Consider the following 25,143-nt stretch of genomic DNA (forward strand, 5'->3'; position numbering starts at 1 on the left):
CAACGCCCAAAGGAGTCTCAAAGTGGTTTACAAGCACTTTCCATTCCTCTCCCCACAACAGACATCCTGTGAGGTAGGCGAGGCTGAGAGAGCTCTGATAGGACTGCTCTGTGAGAACAGCACTATCAGGGCTGTGACAAGTCCAAGGTCACCCAGCTGGCTGCATGTGGCGGAGCGAGGAATCAAACCTGGTTCACCAGATTTCTAGCTGCCGCTCTTAACCACTACACCCTGCTGGAGGAAATTACCTTCCCAAACAGGCAAGAAGCAAGAAATATATGCAATGTGCCTACATCACCTGAAAGTAACATAGACATGTCAGTGATATAGGTGGCGACACTCTGGTTTGGGGGCAAAACTCTATGGTAAGAAGCTTATTCTACCATAGAGTTTTGCCCCCAAACCAGAGTGTTGCCCTTGAGGTGCCTACATCACTTCTGGGTGATGTAGAAACATTACGTATATTTCCGGCTTCTTCTCTTCCCAATCCCAAATCTGTCCACCCCCAACACCCCCATCAGTCCACCTCCAACGAACTTGGCCACCCTAAACTGGACTCGGATCTAGCTGTTCTACTCAGAGCAGCAGGACAACCCTCTGAAATGACCTTCAGTGAAGATTGTCTGGGGTGTGGGTGGTGGGTAGCATAAGGAACCATTATCCATGTCTTCTGGTGGTCCTTCCTGCAGAACTCTCAGGGTCCAGAAGATAAAAGCTCTTGTTTCACTCACTCAGCAGGGTTCTGGCCCCTGCTGCTGGATTCTAACCCCCGACCAACGCACCGTGGTATTTTGACACGAATAAATCCTAAATTTGAAACCGATTCCCATGCAGGCACTGGGTCGAAGGTCATAGGGCTTGGGGGAATTGATTCAGGTGAAGTAATACATTTTCATGAATAGAGTACAGAAAAATTTGGCAAGAAATTTGTGCTATCACTCCTCCTTTCCTGGCTCCCAACCAAGCCCGGAAATAGCAACATTTCCTGAGAAAGGTTGTTCTCAGGGGAATTCCAGGTTGGTCTGAAACAAGGAGCTGACTGCAAGAAAGCGAACAAGTTGGGTATTTTTAACCTTTTACTATTCCCAACGCAAACGTTTCAGAGCTTGTGGTCCTACAGCTATAAACAAATGAGGGTGGGAGATGAAAGGGCAAAATGGGAATGTATTCAGGGGACTACTCTCCCCTAGACCCTCTCTCAGTTGGTGGGATATCCCAAGAACTGGCTGGTTTTAAAAGAAGGCTGAAGAAAATACAAAGTCAAATGGGCAACGCAGTGGCATGGAATAAATATTTCCCAAAAGCTTGCCAGTGTTCCGTTTTTCAGCCACAACAATTTGATTTGGTTGGGGGTTCCAATCCACAGACATTTCAGTGACACTTAGCTAACAACAATGAATCTTCTGATACCATAAAGGTAAAGGTATCCTCTGTGCAAGCACCGAGTCATGTCTGACCCTTGGGTTGACGCCCTCCAGGGTTTTCATGGCAGACTCAATACGGGGTGGTTTGCCAGTGCCTTCCCCAGTCATGACCGTTTACCCCCCCAGCAGCAAGCTGGGTACTCATTTCACCGACCTCGGAAGGATGGAAGGCTGAGTCAACCTTGAGCCGGCTGCTGGGATCGAACTCCCAGCCTCATGGGCAGAGCTTCAAACTGCATGTCTGCTGCCTTACCACTCTGCGCCACAAGAGGCTCTGATACCATAGGGGCAAACAATTGTGGGGAGGTATAGATGGCCCAGGCTAACCGAGTCTCATCAGATCTCAGGGGTCAAACTGAGTCGGTCCTGGCTAGAACTAGGATGGAGGACCTCCAAGGAAGTTCTGGAAAACCATAAATGGGCAGAGAAGTGATGTTTCTTTCCACCACCTTAATCCGCTGGGCCAGATATGATTTGGAGAACCAGGTCTCTACGTGAAGCCTGCTGGGTGACCTTGGGCCATTCACAGGTCTCTCAGAAGTCTCTCAGCTCCAATTGCCTCATGAGGTGACAATTGTGGGGAGAGGAAGGGAAGAGAAGGGAGAGGAAGGGAAGTCACTTCTGCGACTCCTTACAAAAAGTATAAAAAACAGCTATTCTCCTTGTGCCAACTGGTCCAAGTCCCATTGTCAACATTCCATAAGCATCATCGGTTTTCTTTAGATTGGAGTCCACGCCTTGAACCCAGAAATGTAAATTCTGCACCCAAAATTAAAGTCTGTGCTGGAAACCGGTGCAAAGAAATGGAAAGTAGTAAAACATCCCAAGCGCTAGAAATATTTTCATGTAGCCTAACCTCTGAATACTCTCAACTGTCCATTTGTCTTGGGCCTATCCCAGATTTTATCAGTTATCAGGTCTTTTGTACGCAAAATAGGTTCTTCTAGTTTTCTTTGGAGCTGCCAATCCTTTGATTAAAAGGTGAACATTAACAGCTCCAGTTATTAACCTGAAAGGTTTCCTTAAGCTAAGAATGAAGAGCACAAATTTGTTAATTATTGCTATTATTTATAATTGTTTAATGAAGGGGGAGAATAATATCTTAAATGTCAAGGTTCCTTTTTTTTTAATTGCCTTCGATGAGGCTCAGGAATCATTATGTTGCTCTGGGGGGGAGGGGATCTAATTTTAAACGCCCTGGGAAATCCTGGATATATATTTAGAAAATGCACAGCATTTATGTTCACTGCTGTCGGACAGGTTAAAAATACGCGCCGGAAAAAGTCTTAACAAGGCTTTATCATGAATGAGCTTTTTATTCTGAATTCATTACCGAGGTATATTTCACTAATAGGATCCATTAATAGTGAAGTCCGTGTGTATGTATTTTTGAATGAGGCCAGCAAAAAAAGGCAGTTTTTATTTCACATTATCACCAAGTTTCTCAGGATATGAAGGAAAGAGACTTCATACGGTCATACAGAGATGACATTGAGGGGTTTTGTCAGGAATACTCAGCTGATATGGAAACCTTCTCTAAATGAGAGCAAGGGCAGGCCTCATGCTAGAACCACTAAGGAAATTATTCCCACAAGAAGTCTGCCACCATCTTCTGTGACCTGTGGGAAGCTCTGAGCTGTGTCTCAGAATGAGCTAGCCAATGTTCAGAGATGTCAAGAAACCCAAACTAACAACAGGCCGCTCGGTTTTAGCCACATCCAGTCAAAAGCAGCAAGTCTGGAGCTTAGCTCAAAATATACAATATTTAAGCCAGAAGGATAGCGCTTAGCTCAAAATACAGAAAGGGCCCCTTCAGGTTGTCTAGCTAGAAGAACAAGTTTCACCTAAGTGACTCAACAGAACTGGCTTCTGTCTAGTCCAGGGGTGGCCAAACGGTGGTTCTCCAGATGTTCTCCAGGATGTCCATGGGCTACAATGACCAGCACCATCCACCAGAAGGACAGTCCCACCTGTGACACTCCAATAAGTCAAATGCCTTGATATGGATTGTCCATGCGAGCCTGCAATTGTCAGATCTCAGTATTTAGATGGGAGACCATTAAGGAGGCAGAAGAAGAGTTTCTATACCCTGCTTTTCACTACCTGAAGGAGTCTCAAAGCAGCTTATAACTACCTTATCACTCCCCCATGCTGGTTCTCAGCCATGCCGACCAGGAAAGTCCAACAGCAAACCACCTCTGAATGTCTCTTGCCCTGGAAACCCTATGAGATCACGATGACATGTCCTACCACCTGGCAGCCATGTTGAACAGCCCCCCCCAGCTCATGCCAACTCTTATTTTGGGGTGCTTGCCTAGGACCCCAAAACAGCAAAAGTGGCGGTGGTGGTCTGGGGTCTTGTTTAACTGGTTCAAGACTGGTTTGCTCTGGTTGGGTGAGCCTCATGTTCTGTAGACCAGTCTTGGATGAATGGCTCAGCTCTTGTTTGGCTAGAAGGGGGTTGATCTTACAAAAAAAAATCTATCTTTTCAAATAGCCTGCAACCAACAAACAACAAAAGGCTTTGGGAAACTCTACAAGGCAATCAGATGCCAGCCAGCTTCTTCCACACAATGTCCAAACCCCTCCCTCTGTCTAATTGTTTCAAGGGGACTTCAGCCAGGTTTTCCCCGACTCCTGTTGTGCATCCATGCTCCCCGTGGCCTGCTCCTGTTCTGAGAAATCGGGACTTTGTGCATCTCAAGTGGAGCATTTTCATTGGCACAGGTACAGCAGGCAGGGCGCTTTTAGGACAGGCCAATTAAAACAAGCCGTAAACTGCTGAGCAAAGCACTTTGGGGCCTGGATCTGCTTACATTTCCCTGGCTGGAGAGAGCCGGGAGGCCCCTCTGTCCCCCTCTCTCTTTCACTCTCTCTCTCTCTCTGTGTCTGCAAACTGTGGGCTTTTTCTTGTTGTTTTAAGGTGGAATCGATCCGGCGGCTTTTGTACATGCGAGAAAAAGGGAGGGTGGCCCAGTCTTGCAGGAGAGCAGAGCAGAAGCAAAGAGGAAAAATAGTCTACCAAAAAAATATTTCACGGGGGGGGGGGCTATTTCTTTAGTGACCTATTTTTTTTTTAAGAAAAAAATACAACTGATGCTTCTTCTGCATGGGGTAGAGAAACCCAGCTTCATTAAACTGTGCTGGGGGTGGGTGGGAGGGGCCGGCAACAGGTGGCCGGTGGGCTGGATACAGCACAAAAAAAAAAAAGCAATTTCATCTGGTCCCAGTTGTTTGGGTGGGGCGGGTGTCCCATCCTGCTCCTATCACCTGCCTCAACATCTCATCCCTTCCAGTAAAAAAAAAAAAAAAAAACACAGGAAATGACAAAGAGCAGCTCTAGGAATCAGGTTCATCATAGATTTTCTACTGATATCACTTCCCAGTGCCCTTCTTTAAAAACTGCAAGTGATGTGATGCCGGAGCTGGCATTGTAGGCCCCCTGCCCATGCCCCCTCCCACAGCCCTCCTGCTGGTTGACAGGTACTGCAAGACACCCCTAGCCTCCTGGCAGCTTATTCCTGCCTTAAGCCACCTCTTCTCGCCCCCCCCCGCCGCAAGTCCTCCTTGAGCCTGCCTGTTAATGTCGGTGGTGATGTCACTTCCAGGAGCGGCATGACCAGCTGACTTCACTTCCGGGGCACCTCAAAGCCTCAAAAATTATTACAGGGTCTCCTCCATGGTCAAAAAGTTGAGAAGGCTGGTCCAGGTGGTAAAGTTCCAGTGATAATATGTCTCCACCCCAAACGATATCAACTTTGTCTTTTGTAGAGGGGGGGGGGGTAATGACAGGGATTTGCTTTCCTGTTCTTGGACACCAGGACCTTTATGCCGTGATACTCCACATCCGCTCGACTAGCTTTCTGACGAAATATCCAAACAGGCAAACACCACCCCTTTCAAAAGTCAAACCTTCTACACTCTGCACCAGTCCCCATTATACGTGCTTTCCATGAAGCATACCCAGTGGGAATACGGATATTGGCCGTCAATGGCCGTCAATGGCCTCCCTTCATTTCAGGCGTTATTCTGCAATTCTTGTTTTAATGAAGACAAGAACTTCTCTTCGTGGTTCATGTTAACCTCTTGGAGGAACAGAGGAATTCTTCTATTAAAGGCAAGATTTCTTGAGCCACACATCCACCCCCCCCCCTTCTATACATCCTCCTGTGTGTATTTTGACTTTATTTGGATTCAGTATAAGGCAGCTACAGCTTTTTACAATAAGCCTAACATTGGATTTTGAGGCGGAGAACCCTACTTCAAATCCAGAGTTCATTAGGTCACTTCAGTCAAGGAAGGTGCTTCTAAGGCCAGGTGACTGCCAGGTTTGGGCAGTAGCCTTCCTGGTTCCTTGAAAGAAGGCTGGGTTAAGGATAACAAATAAAAAAAAATGTTAAGTGGGTTTAGTATAAATGCTGCAGGCTCCAATTTACCTTGAACACTCAGTCTGGTGCTGTCTTGAATGGGAGTCTTCTTTTAGTGGCCACCTTGTCAGTCCATCTGCCAAACAGAGAACTAAGATAAGGGTGTATAATTAAAAAACAAACAAACACCATTTATGTTTTCCTCCCCCCCTCCTCCTTTTATTTAGACTAGGACCATGATGGCAACCCCACACTTCTTCCAACACAAGTAGTTTGTAAGGCCAAAATTCTCTCAATTCTGAAACTTGTCCTCTACCTCATTCCTAACAGCCTGTCCCTTCACCCCTGATGGATTTCCAAATCAGTTTCCAATTCTGGCTGATATTCACCCCCCCCCCGAGTGTTGCACTCCACCAACGCCAACCAGCTAGTGGTCCCTGGCCCCCAAGACGTATGCACTTTCCCTCATTGCAATAAACTTATCCCGTTCGGACATGTCCCCTTACAATGCACACGCAGCTGGTGTGATTCAGGCCTCTGTCTCCAAGCCAGATTTCCCAGCAGCCACCGTTTTTGCATATCTAGCGTCCAACACCACCGGTCAGGTCCCCCCCCCTCCCCTCTCCAGCAAGCTTCATTTGTGAAGCAACAAAGAAAGAGATGCCAATTCGGTGCCCACTTGGCACATGTATTTTTTCCCACCCCCCCTTGCCATCCATATGACAATTGCTAGACAAAACATGGGCTTTATTGGGGCATCTGGGACTCAGCTTGGCAGCCAAGACCTTGGCCTTCAAAGAAGGCAAGACCAGCCGGCCAGAGAACGGGGGCGGGCGCAGGAGGACCACCGCTGGCTTTGTAGCCTGCCCTTCCGCTGACCTCGTACTTCGACTGAGGTGGCGAGATAAATGTTGGGACAGTAATGCACAGATTCCGTGCCATCTCTAGAGACGAGGAGCCCACTGCCATGGCGACGCAGTTCAAAAGGGGTCTGGGACACAAACATTCCCCCTGGCAGAGAGAACCGTATCAAGGTCTGGAAAATATATATACATATCTGATTATCGCCCTTGCGCATTGATGTATGGCCAAGAGTAACTCCTTTTGACTTTCTGCAGCACAGACTTTGGGGCTCAGTGCGGCGTAACCGAGATCAGGATATGGTTGAGAGTTCTCAAAAGACAACTTCATCTGGCAGATGGTCTTTGCATTCTGGTGTGGAGGCCAAGCCGTAAGAGCCAAGTGACTTTTGAAACCTTTGATTACTGACCTATGCATTCACGTCGGGAGCCACAAAGGTACAAAAACTCAGCGTGGGACGACGCTTGGAGTTTTCTCATCTTTCTCTTCTGGGCAATTTTATCCTCCTGGCTTCCGGCCAGCACCTCTTTCCTTGTTAACTTTTGTATCGCCAGCGAAACACCTGCAGCTCTTTGTGAGACAGAAGTGGGGGGAAGGGGAAAATAGGCCCGGGGAGTTAGATGGTTCCCTGTTTCTTCCTTTGTTCAGTTTTTCCAAGAAAACACCCACCAAACCTACACATAGAGGACAATGAAGCACAGTTCACCGCAACGGCTAACCGATACGGAGATATCAAACGAGACACATATTAGAGAGTTAAATTTGGCACCGTGCCACAAATAGCCCTGATCGCATGACGATTTAAGAGTCTCTGGCTCACGCTCAGAAAACAATTTCCGTCGTTGCTGTTAAATGCTGGTTTTTACAGCTACTCTAGCCCACCAGCAGAATCTCCTTTTGGAAACCGCGTCAGGAAGCCTGCGTGGAGTCTGATTTTTGGCTTGAATGAACACAACCCTAGCTAGGCCACGGAGCCGTGGTTGGGGTTGTCCACAGCCAGGAGGGGAAAAAATACGCCCTGCCCCTTTAAATAGAGGCTTACTGGGATCCTATCAATCAGGTGATGCTGTGAACAGCCTTCACTTGCTCATTTCCAGACATTAAACCTCTATTAAAGGGACAGAACGCTTGTTTTCTCCAGGTTGTTGGCAACCCTCATCTCACTGGGCATAATATGGGCTTCTGGGATTGGCAGGCAATATGCAGCCTCCGGATTGGCCGGACCAGGTATAAATATCTGGGCCTCGCCTGGTTAACAAAGCAGTACCTTATATATCTGCTTGGCTGCAAGATCCAACTCTGCCAGATGCAAGTCAAGGCCCCCTGCTTCTGTTATTGGCCTTGCAAGGAATTGAGACCAGGGAACGTACCCTTGGGGTCTGAATTTGAGAGTTGGCTATATCTCACTGCATTCCATGTGTGAAACGAATTCCCTTTCCTAGAACAAAGTGTGAGTCCAGTTGCACCTTTAAAACCAACAAAGTTAAATTCTGGGTAGAAGCTGAGATGAAAAGCATTGCTTCTCTTCACACCCAGCCTGGAGAAGAGAGACAAGAAAAGAGCTCTTTCTCTTCTCCCTTCTCTCTTTTGCTGAGGGGGTATGTTGACTCAGAATCCAACTCCCAGCTGATCCCCTAATGTCTAAGGGCCCATTCCAATCTGCAGGTAGCTGCAGACTTGTTTGGTTACTGCTGGAGCGGCTTGAGGCAATCCAGACGTTCCTGATCCGCTTCTCAATGGTGGAATGCTCTGCCCAAGGAGACCTTAATAGGTCTATGGCTGGGGCCTGGGGCACATCGGATCTTTAGCTGACCTCCCTGCCTGCATCCACCAAACCGGCCGTATTTAAAGAGGGGACATCTTGTACTATGCCCCTTCCAATCTCTCTGGATAAGTTTGTGATATTGGACCCACAGCTTTGTATCTTGTCCTCTGTATCTGGCACTTCGTATTTATAAGGAGAATAACTGGATGCAAATTTGCAGTTAGGATTGTGTATACTAAAATGCTAAAAACACAATAATAAAATAATTAATTAATTAATTGTGAGTGCTGGGCTGTCCCAAGACTGGCCGAATTCAGGCCTCAGTTGCCCTGTGGAGAAAGGAGGAAAGCAGGAGGGTGGACAAAACGGCTCAGCAGAGATCATTTCGGATTTTTCATGCTTGCTGTTTCCATTGGAAAGCTCCCACTTTGACCGCTCATCTCCGTTGTGCAAAATCAAACCTGTATTTCATTTTCACGCTTTGATAGGTTTCCTTATATTGATTCCCCCCCTCCCGTAAGATGTATGACTATAAAAAGGAAAAAAGAAATGGGAATATTTATTCATCCCTACATCTTCCGGAGGCAGGAAATTTGTTGAAATTAAACCTCAGTTCCTCACCAACATTTTGCTTAAACATAAAATCTGATCCTGATTTTGGGGTTCATCCTGGGACAACATCCATGGAGTAAGTACCCACAGTAGCCAAATGAGTTTACAAACATTTTGGGGAGGCAGCACACCTCCCTAATTTAGACCAATTAAAACCATCCTTTTTTTCTTTTCTTTTTTTTTGAGCAATATGTGCAAAAGATGTCTCGGCTAGACATCAACCGGATTCTCACATTCCGTCTTGGACTGAGAAAGCCCACGCCCAACTCAATATTAATAGTCCTACTTGCTTTAATCAAATGTAATTTATCTAAGTACAGCGTACGAAAAACACCCATTCCTCCGGAAGCCACTGTTGCTGTTTCTCCGCAAGGAGGGATCTGACTATTTTTTTTAAACAAAAGACTGTTATTCCCGCTAGAGACTCAAACAAATATTCCCTCTTCTGTCCCAAAGCATGAAGACGGAAACCTGCTGTGAAACGGTGGCTTGACAATTTGCATTTTTAATCATTCAAGAGTTTAATTAGTATCATGGCCTTAATTAGCTGGGGCAAATATAGCTGGAGTCATCAGAGCTTAATTAGTCTGGAAAACAAAGTTTTCTCCAATCTGGAAAACGCACTCCCGACAGGAAGGTAGGATGCTAACTGTAATTTTTGACTCAGACGAAATGATAATTTTTTTTTTTTTTTGGCTCAACAGGGGTGAAATGGGGGAAAGAACTCTCTTGTATATCTCTGTTTTTTCTACTTACTGTCATTGCATGATATCCTGGTCTGATGGGGAGAATTTCTCAAATTAACTTTTTGGGGGGAATTGAAGCTTACAGTTTGCAACAGGTTTCAAGTTTCTTCATACACAGTTACCGATGCACATGTATGCATTGACATAATACTGCAAACAAAGCAATCTTGCAAAGATTCATTTCTTTTCTCAACCACATTCTGCATGACCGTGCCACCTCTGGTGTTTCTTGAAGACTGAAGAATATTTCAGGAGTTTCTTAAAGGCAAAAAAAAGTTGAAAAGGGCTGGTTTAGAGTGTTGTCCTCCGCTCTTCTTGTATGTCCACTCCGCCATGGAAGCTTGTCGGGTGACCCCTCCTGTCCAGTCCAAACCTACCTATGCCAGCCTGACCTATCTCACAGGGCTGTTGTGATGATAAAACAGAGGATAGGAGAATGATGTGAGCCACTCTGAGCCTCCACTGGGGAGAAAGGCAGAGTGCCAACCAAGGAAAGACATTTTGAAAAGTATTTAAAACCTCTCTGCCCCACTTTTCAACTACTCAGCATTCAAGACGGCTTGTCGGTAGCAACATGACAGGCTTTTGTGCTCGGCCTGGAAAAGCACTCCCTGCCTTGGATTTGCAAATCCTAGTTTGCAAGACCTGGCTCCCAGCCCATAATACTGGTTTCTATTGTAAATATATATCCTTCTTTCTCTGACGTTATCACCCAGTTTGCAATTAAAATATTAGATGTATTTGCTTCCGCACGACATTTGTGCCTGCGTGGTCAGGCCGAACGGCCAAGCCCAGATGCTGCTTTTGAGGCATGCTGGGAAGACTCCTTCACCCCTTTTCGGTCTACTAGACATTCAAGATGGCTTGCCAGTGACAAAACGACAGACTTCGTGCTCTAGGCTTTGGCTTCCTTGCCCCCCTCCCCGGTCCCATCTCTGCTTCTTTCAATCTGTCTTTGGTCAGATCATGGACCTATTAGTACTCATAGAGCGTAAAGCCCTGCATGGGGCGCAGGGAGTTAAATGGTCCCTAAGATACGCTGGGCCCACACTGCGAATGCCCTTGAAAGTCAAAATCAAGACCTTGAACCTGATCCAGAATTCAGCTGCACCGCTATTTCATGACACACGGCTCTTGTTCGCACAGAATCCCTATAACCGTTCAGACCCAACATAATGAATTTAAACCAACCGTGTAGCAGGGCTATAGGTAAGTTTGGGACTAGCCAAAATATCCAGGCCCTTTCAAGAAGTCGCCTCCCACCCGCCACTTGGCCTGAACCCAAAAGCATCCCCTCACGTTCCCCGCTTTGTCATTTGCCTGCTGAGCAGATGCATAGATTTTGTCCGGCCGGCTTCTGTCTAGACAGTGGGTCCAAGCGCAGCTCCTCTGGGACCAATCTCTATCAGCTTGAGGACCACGTCCAATAGCGTCTAGGTCAGGAAGCCCTTAACTGCAGACGCAGGGAATTAAGTCTGCTGTCATCGCTTCTTAATTGAAAGAGGGGGGGGGCTTGCATTCCACTGCTGCAGAAAAGCCAATTTGTCACCTGTCCCCTCCCTCCAAACAAACACGTCTAGGGAAGAAGAAGAAGAAGAGGAAGAATCAAAACTTAAACAAAAGGAGAAGAGAGAAAAAGATGCTGAGTGCTTAGGGAAGTGCACATTTGGTAACTATATATGACCCACAGCCAGGGTGGTCCAGCCTAGCCTGAGTTTGTCACAGCTCAAAAGCTAAGCAGGGTCAGCCCTGGTTATTTTTCAGATGGGAGACCACCAAGGAAGCCCAGGGTTGCTGTGCAGAGGCAGGCAATGGCCAGGCCACCTCTGAGTGTCTCTGGCTTGGAAAGCCATACAGGGTGGCCAGATATGAGATGTGGCCTGAAAGAAAGAAACAGGGAAAGACAGCAGGGGGACTGAGACAAGGCAGAGCACAAAGACTAAGGAGAAGTAAGAGGGAGAGCAATGCTGTCGTGACAAGGAGGGATACCAGCCTCCAGGTGGGAACTGGGGATCCCCTGGTTTTGCAGCTCCTCTCCAGGCAACACAGATAATTCCCCCTGGAATAAAACGGCTGCTTTGGAAGGTGGATTCGGTAGAATTATTTTCTACTGAGGTCACTCCCCGCTCCAAATCCCGCCCACTCCCACCTCCACTCCTAACATCTCCAGGTATTTCCCAACCCAGAGATGGCCACCCTAGGGACAAGTTCCACCATTTGGGGCATTTCCGCACAACAGAAAAAATAGCGTTACTCCAGCTGAATGGCATAGCGCTAAATATTAATGCACCTCCAAGCCCCTCCTCACCTTTTTGCTGTCTCGCTTTCGTCTGCCACCTTTTCATGCTTCTCACCCTTCACAAATGCTGCTGGAAATGGCGAAAGAGAGTAACACAATTTACACATGACTCTCTTCCACCTGTCAATCAAGCCAGGCAGCCAATCCCCTTTCTCCATGTTTTAAAGATCCCGTGATGGCCGCTAATTATTATTTTTTAAAATCATAGTTTTCCATTTAAACACCTATGCATATAACTTTTAAAAATTAATCTTGTTCCTGATTAGGGGGGTGGAACTTTAGAGAGGCATGCTTTGTGTTACAACTTTGGGGGGAAATTTTATTTCTGGTATTGCCTGCATGCTTTGTCTGCCTATTCGTTGCTCCAGGATGTTAGACCTTGTTAAAAATAAATTCCCATCCCCAGGAACAAGGAAGAGGGAGGCGGGTGCAAGGACAGGATGAGGAAGGCACCTTGAGTGCATTTCAGTCTCCATAACTTCCCTCTGCTAGTTGCCTGCTGGTTGCTCTCCTGTAGCTCGCGCTAAACAGATTGAGGAATCCACTTTATGCGCTTCAAAATGGAGGATGTAGCCGGCCAATTACTGCCCAGATGCTGGATGTTGATGACATCACATGGAGGGGCCAGAATATAATGACTGCATAAGGTAAGCATTTCACTACATTTAAAGGTGTACCTGGGAATTAAACAGCATTCCATCCCGATGCAAATGCTGAGGTGTGGTTTTCACGCTGTGATTTTTTTAAAAACGAAAACAGACGTGCAGCTGAGTGATCTATAAGGCTGACAAAGATCTGCAGACAGCATTGCCTGCAGGGAGTGATTTTAGAGGTCGGGTGGGGGAAACGGCCACTTCCGTTTGAAAATGGGGGAGGGGGGAATCTTGCGCAACCTTTATAAAACTGAAGAGTCACACCTGTAGACTCACCTTCATATTTGTGCCACATTCCCTTCTCAAAATGTTAAGAACCTTCTAGTGGAGCTGAGTTGGGGACATAGGAAAGGGGGGGGGGTGCTCAGAAGGTTATTTTCTGCTGTTGCTAAGACTGGTTTTTTTTCCCCCTCCCCCCCCCCCTTTGCTTCCTCTCACCCAATCACGCCACTCCTTCTCTCCATTGGCTCCCTACCTGCATCGAACGATTGTGACAGGTTTTCTTTCCCTTCACGGCATTGGCTTATTCCTCCGCGTCTATTATCAGGGGAAATCAGATACCTAATCAATAGTTGGCAAGGGCTGCCAGATACTTCATTTGCATTAAGCCTCTCGCCGCCGTCCGGGGTTTCTGCGTCTGAGATACACATCGTATTAGGCCGACGACAAGATGGAATACCTTCCCAACGATGCTCAGCCATGCGAGGGTGAAGAGATAGCCGGCTCTGATATCCGAATGGTGCAGTCGAGCACAGCAACATCTACCAGGGCCAAAATGGCAGCCCCTCAAACACAATTCACACTTGGAAGGACTGTACTGACTCTCCCCGGCAAAGACACGATGCTGCTCTCATAAAACGCTCCTCGTGCTCCACTCTGGTTTTAGCTTCAGGCAAAACTTGGTGACAGTATAGGGGTGAGCAGGACCACCCACCCTGATACATTTCATTAGAGCGGCTTTTCTCAACTTTCTGACCATTGAGAAACCCCTGAAACATTCTTCAGGCTTCGCGGAACCCCAGAAGTGGCTCGACTGTACTGAATGTGGTTGGGGAGCGGAGCTGTGGACACGCCCACTTGGGGCTCCTCCCCTTCCCACCTCCTCCAGGCTGATCGTTGACCATTTTGAGAAGAGGAGGTGGGTCGACATGATCATATATGGTGATACCACCCAATTAAAAAAATATTTAAAATTTACTCCCACCCTTCCAGGGTCATCATGAAGCCCCAGGTCGAGAAAGCTTACCCTACATAAACAATAAACATCTGTATGACTAGTCAGTTACCATAATTGAAGCACTTTACGATCCTTTCCCTCCTACTGGAGAGAAGGCGGAGAGAGTTCCTTCGTGTTTTAATGTAAATTTGATTTTTTTAAATGTTTAAAATGTTTTAACCTTGTCTTATGATATACCTTAAGCTGCCCTGAGCCCCCAGGGAAGGCTGGCATGTCAATTTGAAAAATATATAAAGACAGGACAATTCCCTGATTTGCAAGCTTCAGCACCTTTTTTCAGTAGAAACAAGGAAGAAGAAGAAGAAGAAGAAGAAGAAGAAGAAGAAGAAGAAGAAGAAGAAGAAGAAGAGACACTCTGTGAGGTAGGTGGGGCTGAGAGAGCTCTGCAAGAACAGCTCCAAGAGAACTGTGACTAGCCCAAGGACATCCAGCTGGCTGCATATGGAGGAGTAGGGAATCAGACTAGAGTTTGCTGCTCTTTAACCACTACACCACGCTGGCTCTCAAAGGGATTCATGCAGGAAGGCACTTGACCCCAGTCACCCTACACTTGAGAGGCACTGAAAGCTGCTAAGGGTGGGGGCAGAGAGGACAGAAAGACACTTTGTACAGGGGCGGAAGCATGGTCTCAAGAAGTTCTCAAACTACTTCAGCAAGGATATGATGGCTCATCGGCTAATGGGATAAGCTTCTCTGCTGCTTTTACCTGGAAAACATTTTCTCCGTTGGTATGGAAACCTTTGACCGGTCCACCAGCATGGGCACCTCTTCTCTGAAGCAATGGCCTGTGTAAGGAAGAAGCAAGGCAGCTGTGATCATTTGCCCTCCACTTATAGTGAACATGGGGAGTACCATCTCTCAGAGGAAGCGGGTTGTTCAGCATGCGTTCTGAAAGCATGAGATCTAGTTGAAAATATAAAATGATGAACCAAATTTCTTTCCTTCCCATGTGGAGGAACTAGCCTTTGAGTCCAGCAACATCTCAAGAAACCCACAAAGTTCTATTCAAAGTAGATGTTTTGTGTGCACATCGCACTTCTTCAGAGACCAAAGCTTACACCTGGAACAAAACTTTGTGGGTTTTCAAGGTGCCGCCAGGCTCAAACTTTGCTCCGAGGTTGCACAGTGAGATCTGAGTTAGTCCTTAAAGACTAACCAGATTAGTCCTTAAAGACTAACCAGATTTATCCACTAATCCTTAAAGACTAACCAGATTTATCCACTAATCCTTAAAGACTAACCAGATTTTTCAGGACAAAAACAGAGTCCAATAGCACCTTCAAGACCAACAAAGATTTACTCAAGGTGTGAGCTTTCGAGTGCATGCACTCGAAAGCTCACGCCTTGAGTAAATCTTTGTTGGTCTTAAAGGCGCCATCGGACAACGTTTTTGTTGTGCTACTTCAGACCAACATGGCGACCCACCTGAATCAGATTTTTCAGGGTATAAACTGTTTCAAAACCAGGAGTCGTTCAGTTCAGGGAGGAGGGTGCACGCAATCCCAAGAAGAAACAAGGTTTTTGAGCCAGTGAGCAAAGTCCAGTAGGTTCAGTCCTTGCTGAGCGCAAGCCAGCAGCCTGCTCACAATCCATCCATGCTTCTTCTCCCAGGTGCTGTTTGCTTTGGTTCAGCCCCACTTTTCCAACCATGAGCTTCTCCCTGCCACAGATCAAGGCTCCCCACAAACTCCAAGGCATATTTCTTTTCTCTCTCTCTCTCTCTCTTTTTTTTGCAATTAACAGGCCAGACATATCCAAATAAACCAGGACGTGATGACTTTACGGCTAAGGCCGTGATGCCGGGCTCTTGATGAATGCAGACTCTTAAAACGAAGCCAAACGAAAAATAAGCCCGGCTAACCAGTCTCTCCCCTCGTTCTTTCAGGATGACAGATTGACAAAACATAAGACTTTTTTATAACTCCGAAAACCAAAATAAGCCATTGACCTAGCTGTGGCAACAGGCGGAACAATCGCGGCTCTATCTAGGCCTTACCAAAGGGGAGCGTTTTGTGGGAAAGCGGGATGGGAGCATTTTGAGCCTAACTCAAACTCTCTCTCCGTCGGGGAACAAGCTGCACGGAGCACATTGGGCCTAAGGAACAAGAAGCCGCGGTTTTTTATTTTATTTTTTCAAACCTGAAAAAAGGACAACTTGGAGGCTGGCCTGAAATGGCTTTCTAATCCAGTGGGGGAATCTGTCTCTGTGTATAAAATCTCTCTTTTCCCATGGAATTGTGAAGGGGGTCTTTCTGAACTCCTAAAGGAAATGCAGTTGGAGAGGTGGATTATCATACTTGGGAGACTACTGAATAGCAGAGCAGTCCCCTAGTTAAGGTTGCCAACTCTGGATTGGTAATTTCCTGGAGATCTGGGGGTTCTGTCGGGGCTCACTTGTGCTCCAAAGTATCGGATGAAGTCAGCTCCAACACGGGAAACATTATCCTGGAATAACTGTTGTTCGTCTGGGCGGGGCTGGCATCTCCGGACTTGAATCTATCTCTGGGTTGGGAAAGAGAGAACCTGGAGAGGGAAAATTTGGGGAAAGGAGGAACCTCAGAGGGGTGCAATGCCAAAGGATCCCTGCTCCAAAGCATCAGTTTAATCCCAGGAGATCTCCAGGTCCCGCTTACTGGCCTACCTGTAAGTTACCACAGGTCTTCTGTTTATTTCTTGCTGTGGCCTCTCACAGCTCCCCATCTGGAATTATGTCCCTGGTAACAAGCAGGCACATGAATGAGTCCTCATATTCTGCCCCACAGCTCAAGTGGCTGGAGAGCTGCCGGCAGAGAGTGTCCAACCCAAGCCAAACACATGTTTAGATCACATTTATTAGGCATCGCATAGCAGTGGACTTACATGCTGGTTGAGGTCTTCTAAAGCAGGGGTCCCCAAACCTTTTGACCACCGGGGCCCGGTCAACACTTGACAATTTTACTGAGGCCGTACATACAGCTCAAAGCTCCATCTCAAGGTAAACAAAACCCCTACCATCTAGGGGCAGCATGCCATGCGACCAAAAGCCACTTGACCTCTGGATGCAAGGCCCTTTGGATGCGCCTCAGTGCGGTTCTTGTTGTTCCGGCGCTCATGGTTTGATGCGCCTACTGTGCCTTAAAGAGGCTCAGCCTCTCCTATGGCGCGACGCCTGACAAAACTTACCGCGAGCATCCTCATGCCATGTCAGATCAAATGCAGAACAACAGGAATGCTCTCCACTCTGCATGAAGCCTTGGCACGACCTCTCGCTTGTACTCTCTGGGACGCTGGCACTCCCGCCAGAAAGCAGGGTCGGGGAAGGGAAAGCGTTCTCAATCAAAAGAAGGGTTGGGAGATGCCAACGCTTGTGGGTGCCAAAAGACTACGGTCTAGCAGCAAGCACCTTGTCAAATCCTGAAGGCCCTCTAATTGTTGGGTATAATATGAAACATGGATGTTATTTGTAGAGACACAGACAGTATCTGGCCAAGCCTGCAGGAGACAACGAACCGTAAAAGCGTGAGCCTGCCGTATCTGAAGTCACTGCTTGCTGGCTTGCTCAGGAAAAGGAAATGGCAGCCATCCAAAAGAGAACAATCCCGGTTGCCCTATTAATCGAAAATTACAGAAGTGGAATCCTAAGATGCAGAACGTTACTATTTATATGCAAAATCTTAGGATAAATGTTGCGTGGACTTTTTTTTTTCTTGCCCTAGCATTTTGTATAAATATTCATGGCGGGCGGCGCGAGGGGGGAATCTGTCAGTATATTCAAAATCTGCTTATGTTACAATTCCGTCACTATCTGAAATTCACTTGGTCACACGGCCTGGTGGTGAAATTCATTTGGTCACACGGCCTGGTGGTTTTGAGATCTCAAGACCCAAATGCACAAATGGTCTGTGATTGTGGCACGTGGGTAAAGGGGGTCAAAGTGTCTTAATAAAACATCAGGAAAATATAGAATACATGTTTGTAGGGCATAGATTACGTTGAAATATTGAAGATTCTAGAAAGTGTCTTTCTGTCCCATGTTTTTAAACAGCCACTGAGGTCCAAGAGATGTTTTCCTTCCAGGAGGTCACCCTACAAAGAAGGAACTACATTCCTGTCCTGTTAACTGGTCTGCCCCCTTTGCTATTCCAGTGCAGAAAAGTATTCCTTAAAAATCTCAGTTCCTCCTGGATTTCAACTTCCAAGATATTCAGCATAGTCAAGATCCGCTGGGCCTGAAAAACGGTACTCTTCCACCAGACATATGGTTGACGCCATTCTCGGGGTCACCAGTTATATTTGTTGTTGTTAGGTGCGAAGTCGTGTCCGACCCATCGTGACCCCCTGGACAATGGTCCTCCAGGCCTTCCTGTCCTCCACCATTCCCTGGAATCCATTTAAGTTATATACTTCTGCTCAAATCAAGGATTCCACTATGAACTATGCTGTCCACTACGCAATCCACAGTGGCAATTTTCTGTGAAACATCATGTCCTAGAATGGCTTCCAAAGCCAATTGCGCTAGAAAAGTGACTGTAACAACAACTGAACAAAGTTTGGGTCCAGCGGCATCTTTAAGACCAAACAAGTTTTATTCAGGGTATAAGCTTTCATGTACATGCACACTTCTTCAGAGGCAGTATGCATGTACATGAAAACTTAAAGTATAGGAATTTTAGAAAATCCAAGAAGCATTCCAACCATGTGATTCTCTACCTGCAGCTTGAAGTAGCACAGTCCTGACAAAAACCACTTCAGTAAGAACGAGAACTTCAAGGATCTGGATCATTTCAGATTGGTTGACTTCCCTCTCAAGAACTGCAATATCTCTCGAATTTTGCCTAAAGCTGACTTTGAGGCCAATCGAGGGAGGGAATCCTGTTTCAGCAGAACATCCAAAACAAGTCAATTTCATTTCCAAGAGGGAGTCAATTTCAGTCGGAGTTGCAACAGTTCTTAAGCTTGTTTCTCAGGTTAATTGCACGCCTCCTTTTCTGGCCTTGCTCATATTGGCAGATAGCAATAGATAAGCCGTAACATGAATTGAAGTGGTTCTCCCAAATACTTCATTATCTACGTTTACTGTAAATCTGCATCATGTTAAGACTGTGTAAACAGCACTTATGTTTACTCAAACATCTCATCATCTGCCCATTTCGGATGCTCCGGGACTACTTGTTAACTGCTGGTGCATATCATTCATTAATGGAAACATCTCATTTAAATCCACAGCCAACATCACTTGTGTCCAGCAGAGGGCAGTAACACACCTGCACACCAATTTGTCACAATTCCCGTCACACCAATCGCTACACAAACCGGTACTCCCATGAAAAGCAATACTTGCCTCGTCTAACCAATCTTCTGCTACCAAAAGGCACCTGAGATCTGCCAGGAAAGCACTTGGTCCTCCAATAAGCGGGTTGGATGCTCTTGCTTTTGGCAGAAATCATATCGCAACAGGCAAGCTACAGATGAGGAACCGGAATGCACAAGATTTCCAAGTGGTTGGAAATCAGTTGATTCTGTGCATGCCTGGTTGAATTCTATCCTCCCCTTACTGTGCCACTGCTCCTACTGGCAGGAAATGATATAAGAAGATTGTTATATCCGTCACAGATCCAATAAATCAGTAATAAAGAAACCACTGAGTTAAAAAAAAAAGAAATTCCTGCCATTGAGGAGTGGCTGTCTAAGTAGTTCTTAGTAAAATTCACGGCTCTTTGGATCTCTTTGGGTGGGCTGACTCTTTGCACATGTGCAGTTTCGAAAAACACCGCTGTAAACCCGAACTGCGAGGATTCGAGTATCTCGGTGTGAACCAAATGGGCACAGGGATTGGTTCATGTCTGGTTATCACAGTAGAAATGATACGTCTGACTGTCAAACAGAGAATTGGAAGCATAAAGGTCCCACTAGATTAAACCAAGAGTCCATCTAGTTCAGCAGCCTTTCCCCCCATGCCCATCTAGTTCAGCAGCCTTTCCCCCCATGCCCATCTAGTTCAGCAGCCTTTCCCCCATGCCCATCTAGTTCAGCAGCCTTTCCCCCATGCCCATCTAGTTCAGCAGCCTTTCCCCCCATGCCCATCTAGTTCAGCAGCCTTTCCCCCATGCCCATCTAGTTCAGCAGCCTTTCCCCCCATGCCCATCTAGTTCAGCAGCCTTTCCCCCATGCCCATCTAGTTCAGCAGCCTTTCCCCCCATGCCCATCTAGTTCAGCAGCCTTTCCCCCATGCCCATCTAGTTCAGCAGCCTTTCCCCCCATGCCCATCTAGTTCAGCAGCCTTTCCCCCATGCCCATCTAGTTCAGCAGCCTTTCCCCCCATGCCCATCCAGCAGCCTTTCCCCCATGCCCATCCAGCAGCCTTTCCCCCATGCCCATCCAGTTCAGCAGCCTTTCCCCCATGCTGGCCAAACAGATTAAGCTGGGAAGCTCACAGTGTGGGTTTTCAGAGCATAGCCTTCTCCTATTGTTGCTTCTCTCTCCCCACTCCTGGCAACTAATGGCCAGAGACACATGGAGGTCCCACCCTCCCCAGCCAGCCGGGTCGAGGCAGTTCACATCAACATAACGTAGATCAAACCCACCACCCTACACCTCCCAGTGGGGTGTTTTAGAGGAGGGACCACGTGATGTTCCACTACCCGGCCACAACAAAATGCCGGGGGGTGGGGGAGAACTCCATTTTACAGGCCCTTTGGAACTGTGACAGTTCCAGCAGGGGCCTTACCTCATCCGGGAGCTCATTTCACCTGGCTGGGGCCAGGATCGAAAAGGCCCTGGCCCTGGTCAAGGCCAGGTGTACTTCTCGTGTGCTTGATGGTGCTTCCTGCTGTCAACACTACCAAAGACTTCTAGCGACATTCCAGCCTCAGCAGATGAACTCAATTTGAGGCTCTGACAGAGTGGGCTGTCTGGACTTAAAGGTGCCACAAACATCTTTGTCATTTTAATTCACTTCTGTGAACTAGCCAGGGCTGGCTCTGCCCCATCCTTTCTGCCCTCCCTCCTTTATGTCACCTTTATTTATGCTCTGGGACCAAACTGCTCCCCTGCAGATCCCTATGAAGTCTCCCAGCTGCACAATTCAACCACCGTCAAGGAAAGCTGTCCGTAGCGTCAAGTTACTGTATACTGCATAAGTAAGCAAACTAAAAAATCTGCTTCCATGTTGATAGCAAGTTTCTAGCCCCTAAACAGGCTGAAAAGAATAGCTGGGGTTCGAATTCCTATTCAGATGCCAAGCTTCCTATTCAGTCCCTGTCCTCCAAAATAAGGGTGTGAGTTTTTAAACAAAATCATGTGCCCAACTGGAAAACAAACCATGCGTCATCTCAAATATAGATTGTGAAGTTTAAAAGTTTAAAAGACCAAATGTCAGCCCCAGTTAAAAATCTGTACTGATTTGCTCAAAGAAGCATCCAACGCATTTGGGCTCTTTAACCCTTTCACTTCAAGGCCTGCCTTTGTAGGGTTGGAGCTGTTTAGCAAAAATGCTGTTTTACTCCTTTTTTATTGGACGCAATCTCAGGCAAATTCTGCACCGCTTTGTTGCTCCAGGAGAAATCCGTGGACTTTCCTGCCTTTTGCCAACTGATCATAAGAAAATGTGTTAAGAGTCAGTCGAAATGAAAAATCCAAAAATACACGGCCTCCTCGTGGTCGCTATGGCAACCAGAGATCTTTCCCTGGGTGAAGATTTTTATGTGTATGTGTGTCTCTCTCACTCTCACACACACACACAGCTGGTGGCACCTGAAAAACAGATTTGTGCTCCTTGGATCCTGCAGCATCTGACTCCTCCTCTCGCAAGGAGACAGCTTGATAAGGCTGAGCCAAAATGGTGGAGATCCTTTATTAGACCAGCATTATATTGTGTGGAAACTTGTTTTACTGTTCTCTTGGGGATGGGCATTTGTGCAGGAAGGAAAACATGCTTCTAAAGGTAATTGTCTGCCTTCTCCGTCTCCGAGAGAAGAAGGCGCCATCGTCCTGCAGGTGGCAACCTTGCAAGGGGCTACAACAGTAAGACATCATCGCAGGGGTAGTCAAACTGCGGCCCTCCAGATGTCCATGGACTACAAATCCCATGAGCCCCTGCCATTTGGAGGGCCGCAGTTTGACTACCCTTGCCATAGAGGGTGATGTGCAGTGCTACTCCTCAGCCTGGGGCAAGACTTTTGCCCAAAGAGAGAAAGGGGTGGATCATGACTTCACAGAGAAAATAGCATTTTATTTCTTAGGGAGACAGTGCTGCTTTGGTGAAAACTTCAGTTCTCCAAGAAGGGCTCTTTTGGCAACACAAAACTAACCCCAAATATGGGGGTTAGGAAGATAACAGGGTGGTACTTCTGTGCAGACACACATTGGGACTGCCGTGGACATTTATTTTTCTAGTCTAAACACTCCAAAGAGGGGGAGTTTTGGAGCCAACACATGCACAGTATTTCCGTCCAATGATCCAACGCCAGGCACCCCCTTCCCTCAGTTCCTACTAAGCCACCATGAGTCCCTTCATGACACAATAGGCCTGTGAGAGCTCATGGCATGGCAGGAGGGAGGGAATGGGTGCCTGCACAAAAGATGTCAATGAACAACAGTTACAGTTAGATTCAACTCTGTATTCATCTTCTGTCTTCGTGTGCAGGCCCACATTGAGACCATTAGCAAGCTACTCACATAGGGGCTGGGATGAGTCTCTCACTGGAACAGAACAGCCTTGCCCACATCTGCCTCTTTCCTCACCTGAAGCTCTAAAGCATAATGTTTCACAAACACCAGGTGGCCACTTTAGAGATGGCCAGAAGGGTAACTCATGGATGAACAGCAGCAGATGACCCTGTGCTTGGGTGGAGTGCCCTGTAACAGGAATGGAGGACCTCCTCCACCCATCTAGAAATGGACTAGGCTGAGGCAGTTTTGGCCCTCTTGCTCCTCCTTTCCTGGAACACCTCTTTCTACCAAGATACAGGTAAAAGTCTGCACTACCCTGTCCTCCAAGGAAGGACAACCTTGATAAATGTGCAGTAGTCAAAACTTTTGCCTTTTGAGGAAAGATGGACAGGGGGACAAATGTGTCTTTGACATATAAAGTAGGTGGGAACTAAGGGTCACATCCCTAGAAAATATGAAAAGCCCTGCTGGATCAGACCAGTGGTCCATTTAGTCCTGCATCCCATCTCACACAGTAGCCAACCAGTCCCTCTGGAGGTGCAATGACATGGTATAGAGGCTGGTGCCTTCCCCAATGCAGCTTTCTGGCACTGAGATTCAGATGCTGACTGCCTCTGAACACAGAGGTTCCATTCATTCACCAGAGCTAATAGTCACATAGACTTATCCTCCAAAAATCTGACTAAACCCCTTTTAAAGCTGTCTATGCCGGTGGCCGCTACTCCATCAAAATGTAGCAAATTCCACATTTTAATCCAGGGGTAGTCAAACTGCGGCCCTCCAGATGTCCATGGACTACAATTCCCAGGAGCCCCTGCCAGCGAATGCTGGCAGGGGCTCATGGGAATTGTAGTCCATGGACATCTGGAGGGCCGCAGTTTGACTACCCCTGTTTTAATCACTCCCTGTGTAAAGTAGAATTTCCTGTTGCCCCCACCGCCACCCAGAACCTACTGCCCATCAGCATCCATGGATGCCTTCAAGTTCTAGTATTTTGGGAAATGCCTCTCTCCACCCTGCCCCTCTCCACTTGGAAGGCAGTGGGATGCCTCAAGACTAGAGCAGGTGGAATCAGGGAATGAGAAATCAGGATTGGATAAGAAGGGAATGGGACGAGGGAGAGAAAGGAGGATGGAACAGGTTGACATGGGCCTCCTGGACCACCAAAAGAAATCGGCACTCTTGTCCCATTGATGAATCATAGTCCAGTTTCATAAAAAGTTCATTAGGGCATGGAGAGAGCACCGCATCTAGAGTTGCCAACTCTGGGCAGAGACATTCCTGGAGATTTTGGGGACTGAGCCTTGAAAGAGCAGGACTTGGAGGGGGGACTTTGGTGGGATGCAGTGTCATAGAGTCCACCCCCACCCCCACAAAGCCACCATTTTACAGGGGGACCGATCCCCACCATCAGGAGAACAGCGGGAATGCCAGGAGATCTCTAGGCTTGGAGTCCAGCGGCTAACCTTGCCACTGTGACAAAATAATTGCCACCAAGCTGAAGGTAGCACTGGAAACAGGACTGGCTTGCCCCCCCCCTTCAGAAACAAAGCCCCCTGAACCCCTGGCACCCTCTTCTCCAATGGCCCATCTGCCCCTTGCCATTCCTCCCCCCTACAGCCAGACAGTTTTGAGCAGGGGTGGGCGGAAAGCCCCCTAAAACATGGCCAGGGAGCTTTTCCATCCTTCCACTGGAGGTTTTCCACTTGGCTGGGCCTCTCCCTCCGTTCCCCCTCGTAGGGGGCCTCTCCTTGGGCTCCCTGGCCACTCTCCGCAGCCTGCGAAGGAGGCGCTGGGAGAATTATCAAAAGGAGCGTCTTTGCTGCTGCAGCGTCACCCCCGTCCCATTGCCATGGCACCAGACGGCAGCCTTTCCCATTGCAACAGCCAGGCGAGAGCCTACCTCAGCTCCTCCTGACGGCGGGCTCTATTCTTCCCCCGGCACGGCAGCAGAGAGGCCGGGATTGTGTCTCCTTGGCAGGGAAGATGGTCATTAAAGCCCAACGTTTAGGTCGATTGATTCTGCAGGGGCCAAAGTGGGTTCCGGGGCTTTGAAACCAACGGACGAGGAGCTCCACCAGAGGCCTTTGATGGAAGACGAGGGCGGAATAACAATGAAGACAGACCCTGCCTTTCAAGGCCCCCCCCTCCCCCCCCCAGTGCCGTGCCCCATTATTCGGCTGCACTCCTGTTTCACAAACCGCACGTTCGCAAAGAATCCTCTCCCTTCCCGAATGCAGCAAAGCAGAGGTTGCTGGCCTCGGACTACAGAGCACGTGAGAAACAGAGAAGCAGTGTGGTGCAGTGGTTGGAGCAATGGAGAGGGGTGTCAGGTACAGGTTAGGAAATGGATGGGGATTGGGGGATGCTGCCTGTAGACGGCAGTGACCTCCGGGGGAGGGGGGTGTACAATCCCAAGGACAACAGGGGAGTACGATGCCAAAGATTCTACCCTCCAGAGCAGGGGTAGTCAAACCGCGGCCCTCCAGATGTCCATGGACTACAATTCCCAGGAGCCCCTGCCAGCATT

General features: G+C 47.6%; 1 protein-coding gene across 1 annotated transcript in view; it reads right to left on the reverse strand.

Moving 5' to 3' along the window:
- Nucleotides 1-4,990: 4,990 nt before the first annotated feature.
- LOC143821874 (uncharacterized) overlaps nt 4,991-25,143 on the reverse strand; it is a 62,145-nt gene continuing 41,992 nt past the window's right edge. Inside the window, exons 2-4 of the mRNA XM_077306349.1 lie at nt 14,671-14,749; nt 7,062-7,222; nt 4,991-5,927 (exon numbers count right to left, since the gene is read on the reverse strand). Coding sequence (XP_077162464.1) covers nt 5,857-5,927; nt 7,062-7,222; nt 14,671-14,749 — 311 coding nt within the window. The 3' untranslated portion in view covers nt 4,991-5,856. The remainder of the gene's footprint in view (nt 5,928-7,061; nt 7,223-14,670; nt 14,750-25,143) is intronic.

The sequence above is a fragment of the Paroedura picta genome, chromosome 12, assembly GCF_049243985.1.
Source record: "Paroedura picta isolate Pp20150507F chromosome 12, Ppicta_v3.0, whole genome shotgun sequence".
Classification (NCBI taxonomy): Eukaryota; Metazoa; Chordata; class Lepidosauria; order Squamata; family Gekkonidae; genus Paroedura; species Paroedura picta.